This window comes from Eucyclogobius newberryi, unplaced genomic scaffold, assembly GCF_026437365.1.
Source record: "Eucyclogobius newberryi isolate DKJ021-1_F unplaced genomic scaffold, fEucNew1.0.hap1 SCAF_16, whole genome shotgun sequence".
In the NCBI taxonomy this organism is placed as follows: Eukaryota; Metazoa; Chordata; class Actinopteri; order Gobiiformes; family Gobiidae; genus Eucyclogobius; species Eucyclogobius newberryi.
This window is the reverse complement of record NW_027315790.1, coordinates 10,474,666-10,491,050: the sequence shown is the minus strand read 5'-3', so window position 1 is coordinate 10,491,050 and position 16,385 is coordinate 10,474,666. Positions and strand designations below refer to the sequence as shown.

Here is a 16,385-nt window from a genome sequence, read left to right as displayed (position 1 = left end):
CTTCTACACTATACTATTGTGTGTACTTACACTAAATGAACATAACGTGATTTAGGATGCCATAATAGCTCTAAATCCTAATAAAGAACGACACAACATACTTTCAGTCCATTTTATTGTGGGTAAACTTTGCAATGACGCTTTCATTTACAGTATTTATTGGCCACATCAAACGCCTCTCAAGACCTGAAGGGAATGTATCAAGTATGGTCTTCAAGTGCAATGTTTCTGTCTTGTTGGTTGTTGTGGTTGGCTCAGTCAAATAATCTACTTGATGATCTGAGATAAAGTAAATAGTAAATGGTATTGGACTCCATCAAAACAGTAATCCGCAAATCATTTAACATTTGAACATTTCACCTGTCTCTGCAAGAACTTGCTCTGGGCCAACTCCTCAAATGTTAGTTAACTTTTTTTTTTTTACAGTGGAAAAGAAAACTCACCCGTCCTAAAGTGCCCATCACTAAACACGGACCTTCTTTAAAACATGCTGTAAACACCTTATCGAAGAAACTGTGCCCTGACACTAAACACTGGGAATGATCTATGGATTTGTGAAACACTACCACCGGTCTCCTACATGGCACAGGCAGTGACAAATATTTTGTAAACAGGTAGAAAGTAAACCTTTTATGGCAACCCCACAAACCAAATGATGGATAACATTACTGTAGGTAAGGTTGATTTGTATTAAAATATATTTCTTGAATTGCTCCAAGTTTAGTAAAATCTGTAAATGCTTGATGTTTTCTAGACCAAGAAATGTTAATTGCTGAATGACACTAATAACACACAAACTAAAATAAAGTCAAAGGCACACATAATCGTGACGTTACATGGATGAAATACTTCTTGGAATGAAAAATTAAGACTTAAGATACACTTAAGTTACATTTTTACTTTTAAGATAAATTAGTGTAAAACTTCATTCATTGACACTTAAATAATTGCTTTGGCTCAATACGATTTAATTCATAAATATTTGCATTATACATTCTTATTTATTAACAGAAATATTGTTGGTATAGTTTGTACTCAAAACAATAAATCTACAGAATTATACCATATTTCACAGTGGTTTACAGACAAATCAAAGAAAAATGTAAATATAATATATATAAAGCAGTGTTGTGAACTACAGTTTGGATTTAAAATTGAGCCAAAGCAATAGCTTTCTGAAGTACAGAAATATAAATACTCGCACATGGAGTGTGGCACAATGGACCAAACGGAAGCCTTCACAGAAACACGATTCCTCAGGTGAATAAAACACATGTTCATTCACACAGATCTGATCCAAGTAACAGCTCTGAATGTTAGCGAGTGAAGCAGGTCCTCTGGTTGAGTGTTGAGGCACGGAGAGGGAGAAGGTCCAAACACTTTCAGGCCCAAACACTTTCAGGCCCTGATTGTACAGTACGCTCAACAGGCTCCAAAAGCTGCACACAGGCTGATGGAGCATTAGTGTGTCGCACAGAACCACTGTGTTTACGAGGCAAGTTTGGAGTTTAACAGGGACAGCACCACAACTTTACCCTGAACAAACTAGAAAGATACATATGAAGAATAAATTATTACAACCAAAACATGTGTAGCATTGTATGTGCATGATATCAGTAGCTTTATCATTTATGTATTACCGTAATCAAATAATTTGTATAACTTAACAAACGTCTGTTTTTACACCAGAAAAAAGCACTTCAAAATAAGGTATGACATCATCTGGACAAAGTATGCAAGGCGAGTCCGCTCTGGATATTACAGTAAAAGAGGTGTCACTGGGGGTTTCTGTTCAGTGCTTTTGACATAACTATATTGTCCCGACTCAAACCTTCTGTCAAACCAGGTGCACCTGCTCTTCCCACTGCTCCGGTGAGGGCTCGTCCTGCACCTCAGAGTGACTGGGACTACAGCTAAGAGGGGGAGGGTGCGTATGCTCTTCGTCCAGCGACAGCTCACCCCCTGCGCCCCCCTCAGAGTCCCTGTGGTCTAGCTCCAGATGAGGGCTGGCTGTGCCCGGGTCTGACTCGCCCTCCAGGGGCTGCCAGAGCGGAACAGGTGCTGTGTCTCTGGATGCCACACTCTCGGTCTCTGTGAGCGTGTCCGGAGAGGACTCTGTCTCTGTGGTGGGAGGGGAGGGGATAAGGGCCAGACTTTGGGGATTGTTCTGGGGGTTGATGTTGTTGTTAAACCAGGCCATAATGTTGTCCAACAGCTGGGCGCTGGCAGTGGGGTCCAGGGCCTGGAGGCTCTGAGGATCACTGGGGGTGAAAGCACCCCCTGGGGGGATGACTGGGGAGAGCAGCAGCTCTGGTTCAGGTTCTGGTGAAGGCAGGCACAGCTGGGTGGGCGGCTGAGGCTCTGCATGAGGAGCAGAGGCAAGCGGGCGCTCGGAGCAGTAGGTGCTCTCTGGCTTTGGGATGTTTGAGGGTTGTTCTGGGGCAGATGAGACTGGGTGAGTGGACTCAGAAGCACTGAGCTGGGGCTCAGAGTTTCCACTGGAGGTGCAGTAGCAGAGTTCGGTCAGATTGAGGTGGTCCAGTTCAGCCCGGGGGGTGGGGTCACTATGATTTGGCTCCAGAGTGAAGGGCGGCGCACAGGTGGACTGAGAGCACACCCGCGGATGCTGTGTGCTGTGGTCGTAGGAATGGGAAAGGCTGCTTAGTTTCAAAAGGCTGTCTCCCAGCTCCAGCAGCTCTGCGCTGAGAGAAGGAGGAGGAGGAGGGAGAGGGATGGAGCTGGGAACAGCGGGCTGTGAGTCGGTCCTATTGGGGGGCTGAGGAGGGTCCAGGAGAGACAAAGGGAAGGACGACCCTCTGGCACCCAAAGGTGCATCTGTACTGAGGGAGTGCAGGGACAGGTCCACCAGCTCTCCAGCAGAAGCGGCTCTTCTGTCTGGGGGCCTCTCCTCCAGACCTCGATCTCTGCGGGATTCCTGCAGCGACAGCTGGATGGCCAAGAGGATGTTGGGGTCGTCTTCATCCAGTGAGCCAAGCACGCGCCGGCGTCCTTCGCTTCTCTCCAAGCCATCTGTGATTAGAAGGTAAAGGCAATAGTCAGTGCAATTATTTGAGTTTTCAGTTTTTTCAGTGTGTTTCCTGGCTCACCTGTGTTGTCGCTCCTCCGGCTGGTCTCTGGAGTGTTGCTGCTACTCCGGAGGCTTTGCAGACTGAGCATGTCTCCTCTCCGCCGGGGCCGGTGTCTGCGCCGGTATTGGATGTCAGCAAAATCCTGCAAACAGTCAACTCTGGTTTCTTTGTAATAAGGCAAAGCCCAGCTGAGCTTACTAAATTGGGCTTTATACAAAATTCTGTTAAAAAAAAATGAGGGCCGGGAAAACGCATTGCATAATTATTTTCCCACTGAGATTTAGCATATATTTTTCCTGGTCCCAAGAATAAATAAATTGACAAATAAATAAATTAGACCTCCCCCCGTTTGTGTGCACCGTGGTTACAGTGCCCCACGCGCTCTGCCGTACATATCCCTCTTCTTCTCTCTGCGTGTGTGTGGGTGCACACTCCGAGTGCTGCGTTGTTTGCGACGGGTCTTTGATTTGTGGAGCACAACAGGCACACGCCACAGAGCATGTGTTGCACCTGCAGAGAAAGTCATACCTGGGAATGCCGATCTCTTTGGTCTCCTGCTCCCAAGACTGTATGTCGACTGCCCATCTACACACCAAAAATGCAATTAGTCATCTACAGAAAATATTTCAACGGTGTCTAAACGTGTTCCGGCAGTTTACCTCAGGAGAGGCAAATCCCAGATATTCCCAATCCCACGATGCTCCCGGATAACTGTTATAAAAAAGAAAGGAATTAAAAGCAGTTAAGCCTCAGCCCGTTACTTTGGAGTGTATTTATTGGCTCATTTACATATAAGGTCGTACTTCCTGCGTGGAGGTTCAGGAGAATCATTTGGAGCCACTCCTCGGGCCACAGATGCTAGGAACTCCTGCCTTTTCTGCTGCACTAGACGAGTCGAACTGATGATCTTATGGCAGGGCGTGCGCAGGTATGGCCGGTTGACTTTCTGAGCCAAGTCCTCCACGACCATCTCCAAATCTGTCTAAAAGTATGCATGGCCTGATCTGTCTCCATAATGAACGAGTTTCCCACTGTTAGAATGGCTCTTACCTGCATGAGCTCAAAGATCTCCTTCTGAGTGCTTCCCTGCTGCAGAAAGAAGCCGTATGGATATGAACACTTCAGCACTCGCCGCGTCTTCAGCAGCTCTGTCACTCCGTCTTCTATGAACCTGGTGTCTGGAGGAGAGCATTCTCCTGCCACGTACAACACATATCATTTTAATCTTTTGACAAAAAGCTTCAAATGCAATGGGCAATAATGTGTTGAACAATACGTTGTCAAGTAGATGGGAGACTCTGACTTACGGCTGATAAAAGCTCTACTCAGTTGCTCCATCTTTTCTTTAGCTGTTTTTAACAGTCTCTGCTCCAACTAACAAATAGAAAATAGCTTTTAAATCTCAGATTACTAGAAATATTATCGTTATTTGTGACGGATATTGTTAAACATTGGACATACCTTATAACTGTGTTCATGGTTCTTAAAACGAGTGTAATAATGCATGAATCTGTCCAGTTCCTGAAAGCTCTTGTGCTTCTTTTCAGCCTGAAACATTCAACATCATCATGTAACCATGTCAGTAACTATGTACAGTACATACACTGATGCAACACTTTTGTTTTTGCTCCCATTTTTCATGAGTTGAACTAAAAGATGAAACTTTTTCTATAAACACAAAAGACCATTTTTTCTCAAATAATGTTCACCCATCTGTCAAAATCTGTCTTACTGAGCAATGAATATAAATATGAATAACCCACCACTGTTGTGGCGAACAACAGTGAACACCACTGTTGTGGTTTGCTTTATTGGGTGGTCTGGACAATCTGCAGTATCTGGCGTGCCCACCAAAACGGCCACAGAAATGACTGCATATCGGAAGGAACCGGAAGATGGTGTCATATACACTGATCCACAGCATCCTGAACAAGCTCAATGTGTGACGTGTCTGGTGAGTGCTGGTCATATCAGAACTGGGATGTTATTAGCTTTCATGAATTGTGTACAGATACTTCCACATGGGGCCGTGCATTATCATATTGCAACTTGAGTTGATGGTTGTGGGTGAATGGAACAACAATGAACCATTGAGCACATTTGGGATGCTCTGGATTGGCGTATACGGTATGCATGTTCCAGATCCTGCTAATATTTAGCAACTTCAGCGGCCATTTTGGTCACACCAGATACTGACTACTTTCCTGACCCCCCAGACCCCCCAATAAAGCATTAAACATTACAGAGTGGCCAGTTTAAGTTACACCTGTGCCATATGCATGCATCTTGATTTTGCATGTCACACCTGTGAGGTGGGATGGATTATTAATGATATTTATTGCTCGGTAAATTTGTAAACAATATTAGAGGGATATTGGTATTTTATGTATACAGAAAAGTGTAATATCTTTGAGCTCAGCTCATGAAAAATGGGAGCAAAAACAAAAGTGTTGATATTTTTGTTCAGTGTAGATGTTTAGGGCCCTCACTTCTACAGTCATGTCCTTGGACTGCTCCTCCAGCTGCTGAATGACTTCATAGCGTGTGCAGCGATAGTAGCCTCCTGTAGATGAGCTGTGCTTCTTCCACTCTTCCAGACAAATCCAACAGAAATCATACTTGCACTGAGCCATACCAAAACAGAACAGTTATCAGACAAAATGTTTGAATCGTAATGTAAAACACTTCCATGACTTTAATGTGCTTACTTTGGCACACTGCATATGGTTGCAGCCCTCGTTCTTCTGAATGGGGGACTTGCAGTTGGCACAGGGTTTTGAGTTAGTCAGCAGCCACAGGCAGTTAGCAGCATCTTCATAAGCCTCGCTCACACCTGCTACTACACAACATATTCAGAAAATGTCACTTGTATAACGTACAACTGCCTGCCCTGAAAGCCGACTCAGAAATATTTCCCAGAAGGCCAATAGGCTGACTCTTACACTCCTCAGGCTTCATTTCAGTGACTTTTTGGAGCCAGTTCCTCCACATTTGACAGTCACATGGCTCATGGGCCTCTCCAAGGCACTCCCTGTACAGATATAGGAGATAAAGGGACGACTTATCAGCCATTACAAATCGTTGATTTGAAGTGACTCTACTAGATGTGCAGAAACTAAATGAGAACTTATTTATTGACAGTTCGAAGGCATTGAGTGCACAATAACGAGAGGGTGATGTACCAGCAGAACAGGTGCCCTTTGCCACAGTCCACAGCGGGGGACGGCAGCAGGGGGAAGCTGTGGGGATCGTTGTCCCCTGGGCCGGGTCGAGTCAGTCGCACCGCGCGCTCACATCTAGGCACAGGACACCAGCGGATGGAGGGGTTGTTCTCCACAAAAGCCTAAAATACACAACAGCCACTTCAGATTTTCTTATATATCGTTAAGCATAAAACTGGGGTAGACAAGAATCTCTACAACTCTAAATGTCACGGCTGTATTTTAGCAATTTATTAAGCATACCTTGATGTCAAACTGAAGATATCGTTGGTCCATTTCTCTGGACACCACACTCTCAATCACATGCACAGGAACCAACTGGTAGCACTCATAAGCCGGGCAGAAGATATTGTGCGCGTCGCCTTCTTGTATCTTCACATTGAGAAACCTTAAAACATAGGTGATATTAATGGATACGTGACCAGAAACTTTGCATTGGCATCAGTGTGTATGGACTCACTCTTCCCAGCATGCTCTGCAGAATTCATGACCACAGGACATGTCCACTGGGTCCTCAAAGACAGAGATGGAGCAGAGGCAGATCCCACACTGCAGAGACAGGTAGGTAGACCACATCACGGCATTATGATATAAAAGCTTGTTCCCTGAAATACAACTTGCAACTTTACTTGTGTTTGTGATATTATATTGTCAGGCTTCAAAACTTTTGATTTATTGATACACCGGGACAAGCACACGCTGCCCTGACAAATATTATGACTGGATTTGTAATTATGTGTTGTATGGGAATAGGGCTAATACTTCGTGACATGACTCAGCTAAAAAATGTTTACAAAAGTGGCAGCCCTGCATTTTGTTTTTTAAAAAGTGGCTAATCAATTGAAAGAATGTTAAATACATACTTATGTTTCACAAACTTAAATACATAAATAAATGATGTGCATTACCATAGAAAGGCTCTCGTCTCCAGGGGTGAGGCAGCTGTCCGTGGGGGAGGTGAGTGTGAGGGTTAGGGGTGAGCGAGGGGTCCTAGGAGTGCGCGGAGAGGGCAAAGTGTCCCAGGCATTGTACCCGCTGGGAGGCGGAGTGGGCATGGCCACACCGGAGCGCTGGCAGCAGGCTTCAGCGTCAGACATCCAGGCCTCCAGGAGCTTCTCTCTGTCCCAGTCTGAGACAACAACAGGAACAGTCGGCCGTTTATCTCTGATCGAACAGACATACATCCACACATACATGGTACTTATTGCTTAGTGACGGTTGTATCCAGATCTCAAATAACTGCTTCTTGCCATCTTATTTTCATTCAAGTCGGTGTTCTCTCTTGTCCAATCATCTCGCTGAAAAAGAGCTGCTCAGTGACTGAGTCGATAGCACATGTGCGCGCCATGTGAGTAGACCGCAGCATCATGAGCTCAAATCTAGCTCCAACTATTTGCTGCATGTCTTTGACCTCTCAAGGCTCACTTCTGATTGCTTACATAAACCGGTCTGCTCCAAAGTGAACCGGCTGAAACGTGGCTTGTGTGGCATTAGCCAGCATGGAAAAACAGTCCGCTTTAACTTCTACATAGCTGGATAATGATAAAGTATATTTTGGTCATCATGTAATCACCAGGTTCATCCAAAGCTCCACATGCAGCCTGAACTGGGAATTATTTAGCTTGCCAGAGAAGGGTCATGTGTGAACAAACTGATTTCCCTGCATTTTTATTTGGCAATTTCTCAGATCAAGGCCTTGTAAAATAACTGGAACTATGCACGGAAAGCTTTGAGTTTGAATAAATTCTCATTCAATTTAAATGTTGCGGCAACGGAGTGTTTGTGTGAGAGCCAGAGTGAACCGAGCAATGCTCTGGGACTGAAATGCTTGAATGTCCTCTTGAGTGTTCTGTCAATCTGTACCCGAACTATATGTGAATGAGTGACCATTTTAATATAGAACAAAATAACACAGACCATGAGCCCGGAGAAGGGCCTCGGCAGTGAACAGAGGAGCTTGAAGCATGTCGGCTGTTTCCACAATCAGCATGTCCTTCAGCTTACGCAGGTCCTGGAGCTTCAGTCCCTCAAATGGCTGCAAGGACAAAATGTGCTTTCTTAGCTTGAGGGCTTATTCAAGTTATTCACCAGCGATCCCTTTGAGATCCTTTCTTTCCAATGTCATATCTACTAAATACAGTGACTAAATGGAGGAAATACTTCCTCCATTTAGTAGGAACCAATGCGAAAATCTAAAACATAAATTGATGCATTCACTTCAGTGAGGGTCGAGAGTTGAATACCGGTAGTTGCACCTGCACAATGGTGATGGACTGGCCCCATGCATGCACACTGAAACATTGCTGACAAAGCTGAGAATGAAATACATTCAAAGAGTTTCAGTAAAAGCAGGTTTAGTGTTTTCTGAGGTTTATATAATGAACATTCTATAATGAATGTCATAACTCTGTAATATCACTCACACAAACTAAATGAGTGAACTGACGAGCCTAATGAGAGACACAAATCAGGGCATGCACCAATGCTTTTATGTCATGTGGAACATTTGCATCTTCAGCTTCAGTCACTATAATGCAAATGATTTAAAATAGCACAACTACAGTTTTCCAAAATCAAGCCACCAGGGAACTTCCGTGTGATGGGGCCCGTGTCCCCTCACCTCTTTGTACTGCAGCAGGTTGCCTTCAGCTTGAGTGTCTGTGTTTGACTGCTGAGCCGAGGAGGAGAAAACCATCTGTGACTCCAGACTGAGGGCCAGTTCCGTGTGGTGGTGCCGCTCGGCGTGATCGCACGGAGTCAACTTGTCCTCGTCTTCCACAAAAAGGTCTGCCTCATTCTGGATCAGCAGCTACACAAAAGCGGGCACAAAGGATGAAATAGGAGCATAAGGTATGGGGGGAAAGAAGAAGAAAATGAAAAGAAACTTGTGCAGAGTAGACACTTGGTTTGTCTGACCTCCACACAGCTCCTCATGCCTGCGGCGGCGGCGTAGTGCAGGCAGGTACAGTGGTGGTTGTCAGTGGCGTTGACATTGGCATTTTCATATTGGCCCCCCTCCAGCCTGGCCCCTGTCCAGCTCAGAATCATCTACACCGGGAAACCCCAAAACATTGAATCAACTTTGTAAACTAAATGAATGATTGACTTCGTTTTGTTTTAAAGACCAAACCTGGAGGCAGTCAGTGCGGCGCTGCTCGTCCCTCTGAGGGCGGGCGAGTCGCGGTGATAGCGCCCCCTCTGGCAGCAGCAGGATCTGTGGGCCTTGGCAAAGCACATGGAGGCATGTCTCATTGTGCACATTCCGCTTGTTGGGGTTCCCCTCTTTGCTGAACAGAAAAGACCTATACAGCAAAAGTATAATACAAAATTAGACATACAAAGAAATAGGCCGTAATCTTATTGAAAAGGAAAAGAACGCAGATGTTTCTGGTAGAAAAAACAAACATCCGGTATAATGATGGGATCTGGCTGCTATCAAATGGATCCAAACATCATTAGACAGTGATGGATGTACATGTCCCCCCTGGAGCCGGACTCTGGTTGTACTTCTTCTGTGTGGTTTCACTGCTTTTTATCAAATGTCAAGAGTTTTTCTCTTCTCTCTCTGTATTAACTGCCCTTCCCATCGATTGAAAATGTCCTCTGCACTCACACAGTCAGTCATTTTACCTCTTGTACATTGGGTACATTTACATGACAAAATAAAATCTGATAACTAGACTAATCAGATCACTTAATAATTAGATCTGATAATTGGTATGCTCAAGATAAATCTGATCATCAATAACACCTGGAGACATTTGACTTTTTATTAGTGATTTTTAGAGTAATTGTTGTATTTGGAAGACAAAGTACAAGGAATTTTAAAATCCCGATAACTCTTTCAATCTTTAGTATTTTTTGTCTTTGCCTTGATGATTGATTTTTGGGGTGCATATAAACAAAGCAACATGCCTTCATTCATTTTAATTGGTTGAGAGAAAATCATTAGTACCATGACAATGACAATGACTCGACTGCAAATGTACAGCGGATCAAAGGTAAAAAGACTACTGTCCTGCAGCTGTGTGGGATGTGGACACTGTTGAATTAGTGCTATAGTATTTATTATCCTGTTCTGCTGCGCCTGACCTTCTCGCTTGAGCCCTTGCAGCCTCCCCTAATGACAGAATACTGCCAGTTCACCCGCACTGTAATAATCACTAATTATTCCTCCTTCAGCCACTAACCCCCTCTACCAAACACACAGAGAATGGATGGCCTTAATATTAACAAAACCTCCAAGTATTTCTTTGCATAATGCTCAACTCTACATCAGGACACACAGCTAAAGGAAACTCTATGCAATTAAAACCACCTCTTTTCCATGTTTGTTCAAGGTATTTGTTTTTCTTTAGACAAACATCAGTCTGGGTATATTTCCTGCCCTACATCCTTCTGCAGCACACTAATAGGTCTAACTTGTGATTGCCCAGTTCTCCGTTCTCACGGGATTTCGGTCCAATTCCAACCCACAGAGATGACTAAAACGCAACCAGAGAGTGAATGTGAAATAGATACATGTTAAAAATAATCAGAAAAACAGACTGCATCTCGCTGCCCACGCTCGTCCTCTGGGGCTTTGTTTTGTCTGAGATTTCTTGGTCGTCTCTTTCCACTCGGCCTCTGTCCACTCGACTTCTGTCCTCTTGAGTAGTTTAACAAAGCAACATTTCCTCAGACACTTATCAGGAGTAGCTTGCCGCCTGTAGCACGCCTCTACAGACCATTACAGGTTAGCAGGAAGGGACACAAATAGCATGGAGGTTGATTCACAAGCAGCCGTGGACTTGCATATTCCCAGCTTGAAGAAGTGCACACACAAATGCAGCGAGAGGCCCCTCTAATCATGGAAGGAAAGTGCATGGGGAAACGTGTGGGGAGGGAGTCTATTCACTAGTCACTCGTTCAGCTGTCGTGGTAACAGCCAGCAGTCTGATTATCACTGAATTGGTTTCATACAGTAAACTGTTTTACTATGATCATGTTATTACAATGCTAATCCTATATAATACTTGCCATTTCAGAAGAGGCATTTTAAAAATGTGCTGTGGCTATTCCACATACCATACCACATCAAGGACAAGTGCTACTAGATAGAAGCTATATAGGCTATATTCTTCCATTTTCACCTGAGTATTCGTGTCATGGCGTGGCGGCAGACGTAGTGCAGAGCCGTGTTGTGCTGGTACTGCTCTCCATACGACGCGTTGGGGTCCAGGCCGTCCCTGAACTGTGGGTTTCCCTCATACAGCTGCCAGGCCAATGCTTCATCCCCACTCACCAGGGACTTACGAAACTTGGTCGCTGTGTTGCCCATGGCTTCAAAATGTGCCAAAGGCCGCCTGATGCCCTCTGTGGCAAATGCCGGCCGGCCAGCCTGGACCTCCGCCTTCCCCCGAACACTGGCCCAAACTTAAAGCAACATGGTTCGCTGTGTTTTCCTGCCCTATGGAAACAAGAGAGCATAATCAGACTTAATAAATAACAAAATCTAACAACAACTTTAACCAAATATATATTTTATACAGTGTGTTCAATACAATGAAATGGGAAAATGTTGAATTGGTTATACAGTTGTATTAAGCAAGGTTAAAATTAACAAGCCGCTATATTTTGTGCTTTGTTGATTAAAAAAATCTAGGCACTAATCTGAACAGTGTCAGGTCAATAACATCAGAATCTCTAGTTCACTGCTACTATCGTAAACTTTATAATTTGTACTACTTTAACATGATTCAGAATTGGAGGGATATAGACAAAATCCATCGACTGTTTATTGATTAGGAGCTGAAGCAACGGTTTGAGGAAATGGGCGGAACATTACCACAGAAGAAAGAACCTAAAAAGACAGATAATAATAAAGAGGGCAGGCGCGAAGGGACAGTTAATAATATCCACGCAATCGATTGGTCACCCTAACCCTAAGACATGGTCAATAACACCACTGCTGGGGATAGAGACAATTTTACAAATTTGACCACAATTTTTTCCAGACAGATGACATTTCTTAACCGAGTGTGGTCTGAACAAACTAGAACTTTCTCTTTGTTTACAGGAATTACAAGAAATACAACTGTGTTAATGCAAACTGGTTTAAAGTAAGAACCAAACTCCAAACAATTCATCATGTCCAATGTTTTTGTAATTAAGAATAAACATTAAAATAGTTTTCAACAAGAGCAATATTTGATTTGAACATGTGTTTATTTTGTGGGGACACAGGTAGGATGCTTATGAAATGTATATTCAGTATAGAGTATAGAAGCTCAGACAGTGACAGCATCTAAGGGATCGGAATCAAAACTTGTTAAGTGTTATGCCAAGACAGGACCAGAAGACAAGATCATGACTAAAATGGAACTTCAGTCACAACAATTTCTGTGGAAGTGTGACGTGGATATTGCATTATTGCATTAACGTAATATTGAGATATATTGTGCAGCTCTAATAACAATGTTAAAATAGGTGTGTTGTGCATATGATCTTCAACAACTATTGCCGAGTCTTTCTTGAACACACAAACTCTCAGCAACACGTCACATCCTTAATGAGTGGAGCCTGTATGGCAGAGCATGAGCCGTTGAGGGTATCATTACAGTCTTCATTCTATGGCCATCTGTCTGGCTCACACAAAGGGCCTCTTTTAGCCTGGCTACAGTCGGTCTCAGGCTTGCCGGGCCCTGGAACATTTGAATAGCATGGCAACCTGCCTCCCCTACTTCTGCTACACAAAGACAAACCAGGATTAAAACAGGCAAAGCCACACAGACAGTCCGGAGCTAGCGAATCATAGTGAGCATTTGCACAAGCTTATCCTGATATGTTGGGGACCATCTGAATAATGGCAGGGTGAAAGAGGGGGCTTTGGTTAATAGGCCAGTCTGTCTGTTTGGCTCCATGTTTTGTGCACACTATTCTACTTCCACTTCACTTCTCTCCCTTCTGACCAGCTTTCTCACAAAAAAGGAGAAAAATATAGACCAATAAAAGCATTTCCTGACGTCTGCATCAATTACTAACAATTATCAAAACAGTTTTATAACCACACAAAATTAGGCGGTCAAAAAGAACACGTTTACCACTTGTTGACGCAGCTAGCCTTAAACCCAAATCAGAAACATATGTATATTGTATGCATGGAAAAGAAAGATTTTGGTTCACACAGAGCTGGGCAATACCAATATGAAAAGTGACTCACAATCTCAAACATTGCTGCAAAAATATGGATCTTGCTTGAACTCAAGAACAAGGCAGTTTGTTATAAAGAAATTGAAAAAAATTGAGTTCCCATCACAATAGGACAAAAGACGAGCACTCTCCTTGTGGGGAGGACGCATTATATGCGGTTCTACAGTTACTAAATACACGTTTTTATATTTAATCCAGAATGTCCTGAAGCCTTAATGTTTCTAGTTTACTTAATCTTAATAGTGCTAATGAATCACTTCTACACCTACACATTTTTATAGTTTTATTCACAATGAGCATATGTAGGGCAGAAGGAAAACTCCTAATTCGGTATTATCCATAATCACAACAAATCCAACAGGACGTTGCAACGCAGTAAACAGAAGAGTGAATGTTTAAATGGTCTATACATTGAGGGGTAGTGGTAAGCTCAGTACAAAGACAATAGGACTGTAACTATACATTTGAGTGAATCAAAGTCAACACCTCACAGAAAAGTGGATCTGAAGTGGACATTATAGTAACTAGTATGAGGCAAGGTCAGGCTGGGCTACAGGAGGGACAGTTCCAGTGTTCTGGACATGACACAGTTTGGACGATTTTTGCCCAAATTAGCTCGGTCACAGCATATGCGCCAAATATCCAGGTCAGACCTCATGTGGTTATTCTGAAAAAGTGTGTCAGCATGAAATGAGCACAAAACAAACACCTACTGCATGTTCAGTCCATGCGGCCCCACGTAAAGCGTCTTTGTTCACTCCAATAAGCCTATGGCAAATTGTCCCTATATTACTAACCCAATTTGAGAAGATGCTGTGTGTAATGAGCCATTACCAAACATATAATGCTGAAAATAAAAAGGGTTCCCTAAGAAAGCGTCACCTCCCAGTAAAGGCTACACCGCTAGCAAACCTCACATCCACCTCACAGCAGCAGAACAACGCCAAATCTCCTTTTACTTACACGGCTGAATCACTCGTTTACAAGACGTTGCTCACTCAGAAACCTGCACGAACAGAGGTCCATAAGCCTCCCCGGGCGCTGGAACATGTGCCCCGTCCCCCGGACCCGGTTACAGCTCGGAGCGCTGGGGCGAACCTGACTGAGCTCAGTGCAGTGTTGTTGTTGCTGCCAAAAAATAAAGTGGAGTGCGCCTGCGCGGAATCAACGTCACTCGCAAGACGTGCAGTGATTGGCTGACAATCGAGTACTTCTTTGACAACATTAGCTTATATTTCCACTTTTATAAACGTTTAGTTGATTTTGTAATAACATAATGCAGTTTTACATACATGTGACCAGATTGGGGATGGGAACCTGTTTGTTGGGACATCTGGACACACTTCTTTAGTTTCTGTAAATACACATTTTATATACATGTGTAATTGAAAAAAATAAAAAAACAGATTTAATTCCACACATAAACATATCAAATTTATCTTTCAGCTGGAAATGTACACTCACTTCTGAAACAAGGACACGGTACCAAAAATGACCACAAGAGGCCAATATTTCTTCAGCCCCAGAACTAGGTTTCCTACCACACATCCCCATGTCATTGGAAACATTCAACACAGAAATAAAGCTTACTGTTAAAAAGGGCAGATAAGATGGTTATTTCAGTCTAATCCAACAGATGTTTTAAAAATGGGATTTACATGATAAACTGCCCATACAAAAAGTCATGACTTGATTTGCATAGTTTTGTGTATTGATAGACAATCTAAAAGACAATAGATCTTTCTACAGCCTTTATAGCCTCATTTTCTCATTTGAACTTGACATTAGTCTTGGAGTGTAATACTGATACTTGCATTTTACCTGTTCTTTTTTTTCATACATAATTATATTCAATAAGCTGAATTGTAATATTGTCAGCCTTTCTATTAATAAATCAGTAGACTACATTTTGGTATAATCATTAGTGTACATTTTAATGTAATAACAGCATTGGCGTGACAACACCTGTCATAGGTGTGCTATGACGTCTGTTTATAACTTCTTTCGAGAAAAAGAAATACGTACACATACCTTGACTGTGTACTAATTCACACTTCGGTCTTTCATTTTAATTTTCATTATCACTACTCAGCACTGATTGAGTTTAATTTATGATATGCATTTATGATATGCAGATATTATAATGACGAGAAAATTTAGATCTGTCTGGCTCATAATAATTTCTGTAGGTAGGACCATTAGTGATTATATGCTTAATATTTTATATTTACTTCAAGTATGAAGTATTCTTCTCTTCTTCTTCTTCTTCTTCTTCTTCTTCTTCTTCTTCGGTGTTTTATGGCAGTTGCTATCCAAATGTTACATTACCGCCACCCACTGCAGTTCTATGTCTAGACTTTCTAGACTTGAGACTTTATTCTTCTTCTTCTGTTGTTGTTGTTGTTGTTCTTTGGACTTAATTCTTTATTTAATCTTCTCCACAACTTTATCCCTGACCTGGCTGGTATGTTCCATGGACTTCACGATGCTGTTTGCGCCCCAACATTCTCTTGATTGTGGCCTTCTCGGAACAGGCTAGAATGTTCCACAGTATGGCATTAATCTTATTTTTCTACTTGAAAACAACCAAAGCAATACCCTGACCAAGGAGACAAACCCCTACAGGAAAAGTTACATAGTGCATCTTTAAGTAAAACTGTATCCTGATGAAATGCATAAAGTTTGTGCATAAATAGCATCATATTTGATACTGGGTGGTAATTAAAGTGCAGTCTCATTGAAGTCATATTGCATACACTTTAACACATACTGTTCAATTATTTGGAGTACAGCAGCAAAATGGATATTACAGTGTGCACCTTTCATGGCGGCACACTGGTGTTAAACTGACCTTAAAGGCTCAAGGCTCCAGAGAGTCACCTTA

At 42.9% G+C, this 16,385-nt stretch overlaps 1 protein-coding gene across 1 annotated transcript; it reads right to left on the bottom strand.

The window, feature by feature from the left end:
• Positions 1-98: 98 nt before the first annotated feature.
• Positions 99-14,555, bottom strand: LOC140361678 (ankyrin repeat and IBR domain-containing protein 1-like). Its single transcript, XM_072447445.1, has 21 exons — positions 14,465-14,555; positions 11,443-11,759; positions 9,441-9,612; positions 9,227-9,358; positions 8,931-9,119; positions 8,228-8,345; positions 7,219-7,439; positions 6,771-6,859; positions 6,554-6,698; positions 6,272-6,432; positions 6,032-6,120; positions 5,798-5,928; positions 5,579-5,713; positions 4,551-4,637; positions 4,397-4,463; positions 4,140-4,285; positions 3,893-4,071; positions 3,749-3,800; positions 3,618-3,674; positions 3,108-3,231; positions 99-3,030 (listed from the first exon to the last, which is right to left on the bottom strand). Exons 2-21 carry the CDS (start codon positions 11,628-11,630, stop codon positions 1,838-1,840), a joined length of 3,675 nt encoding a protein of 1,224 aa, XP_072303546.1. The 5' UTR covers positions 11,631-11,759; positions 14,465-14,555; the 3' UTR covers positions 99-1,837.
• Between the last annotated feature and the right edge of the window lie 1,830 nt (positions 14,556-16,385).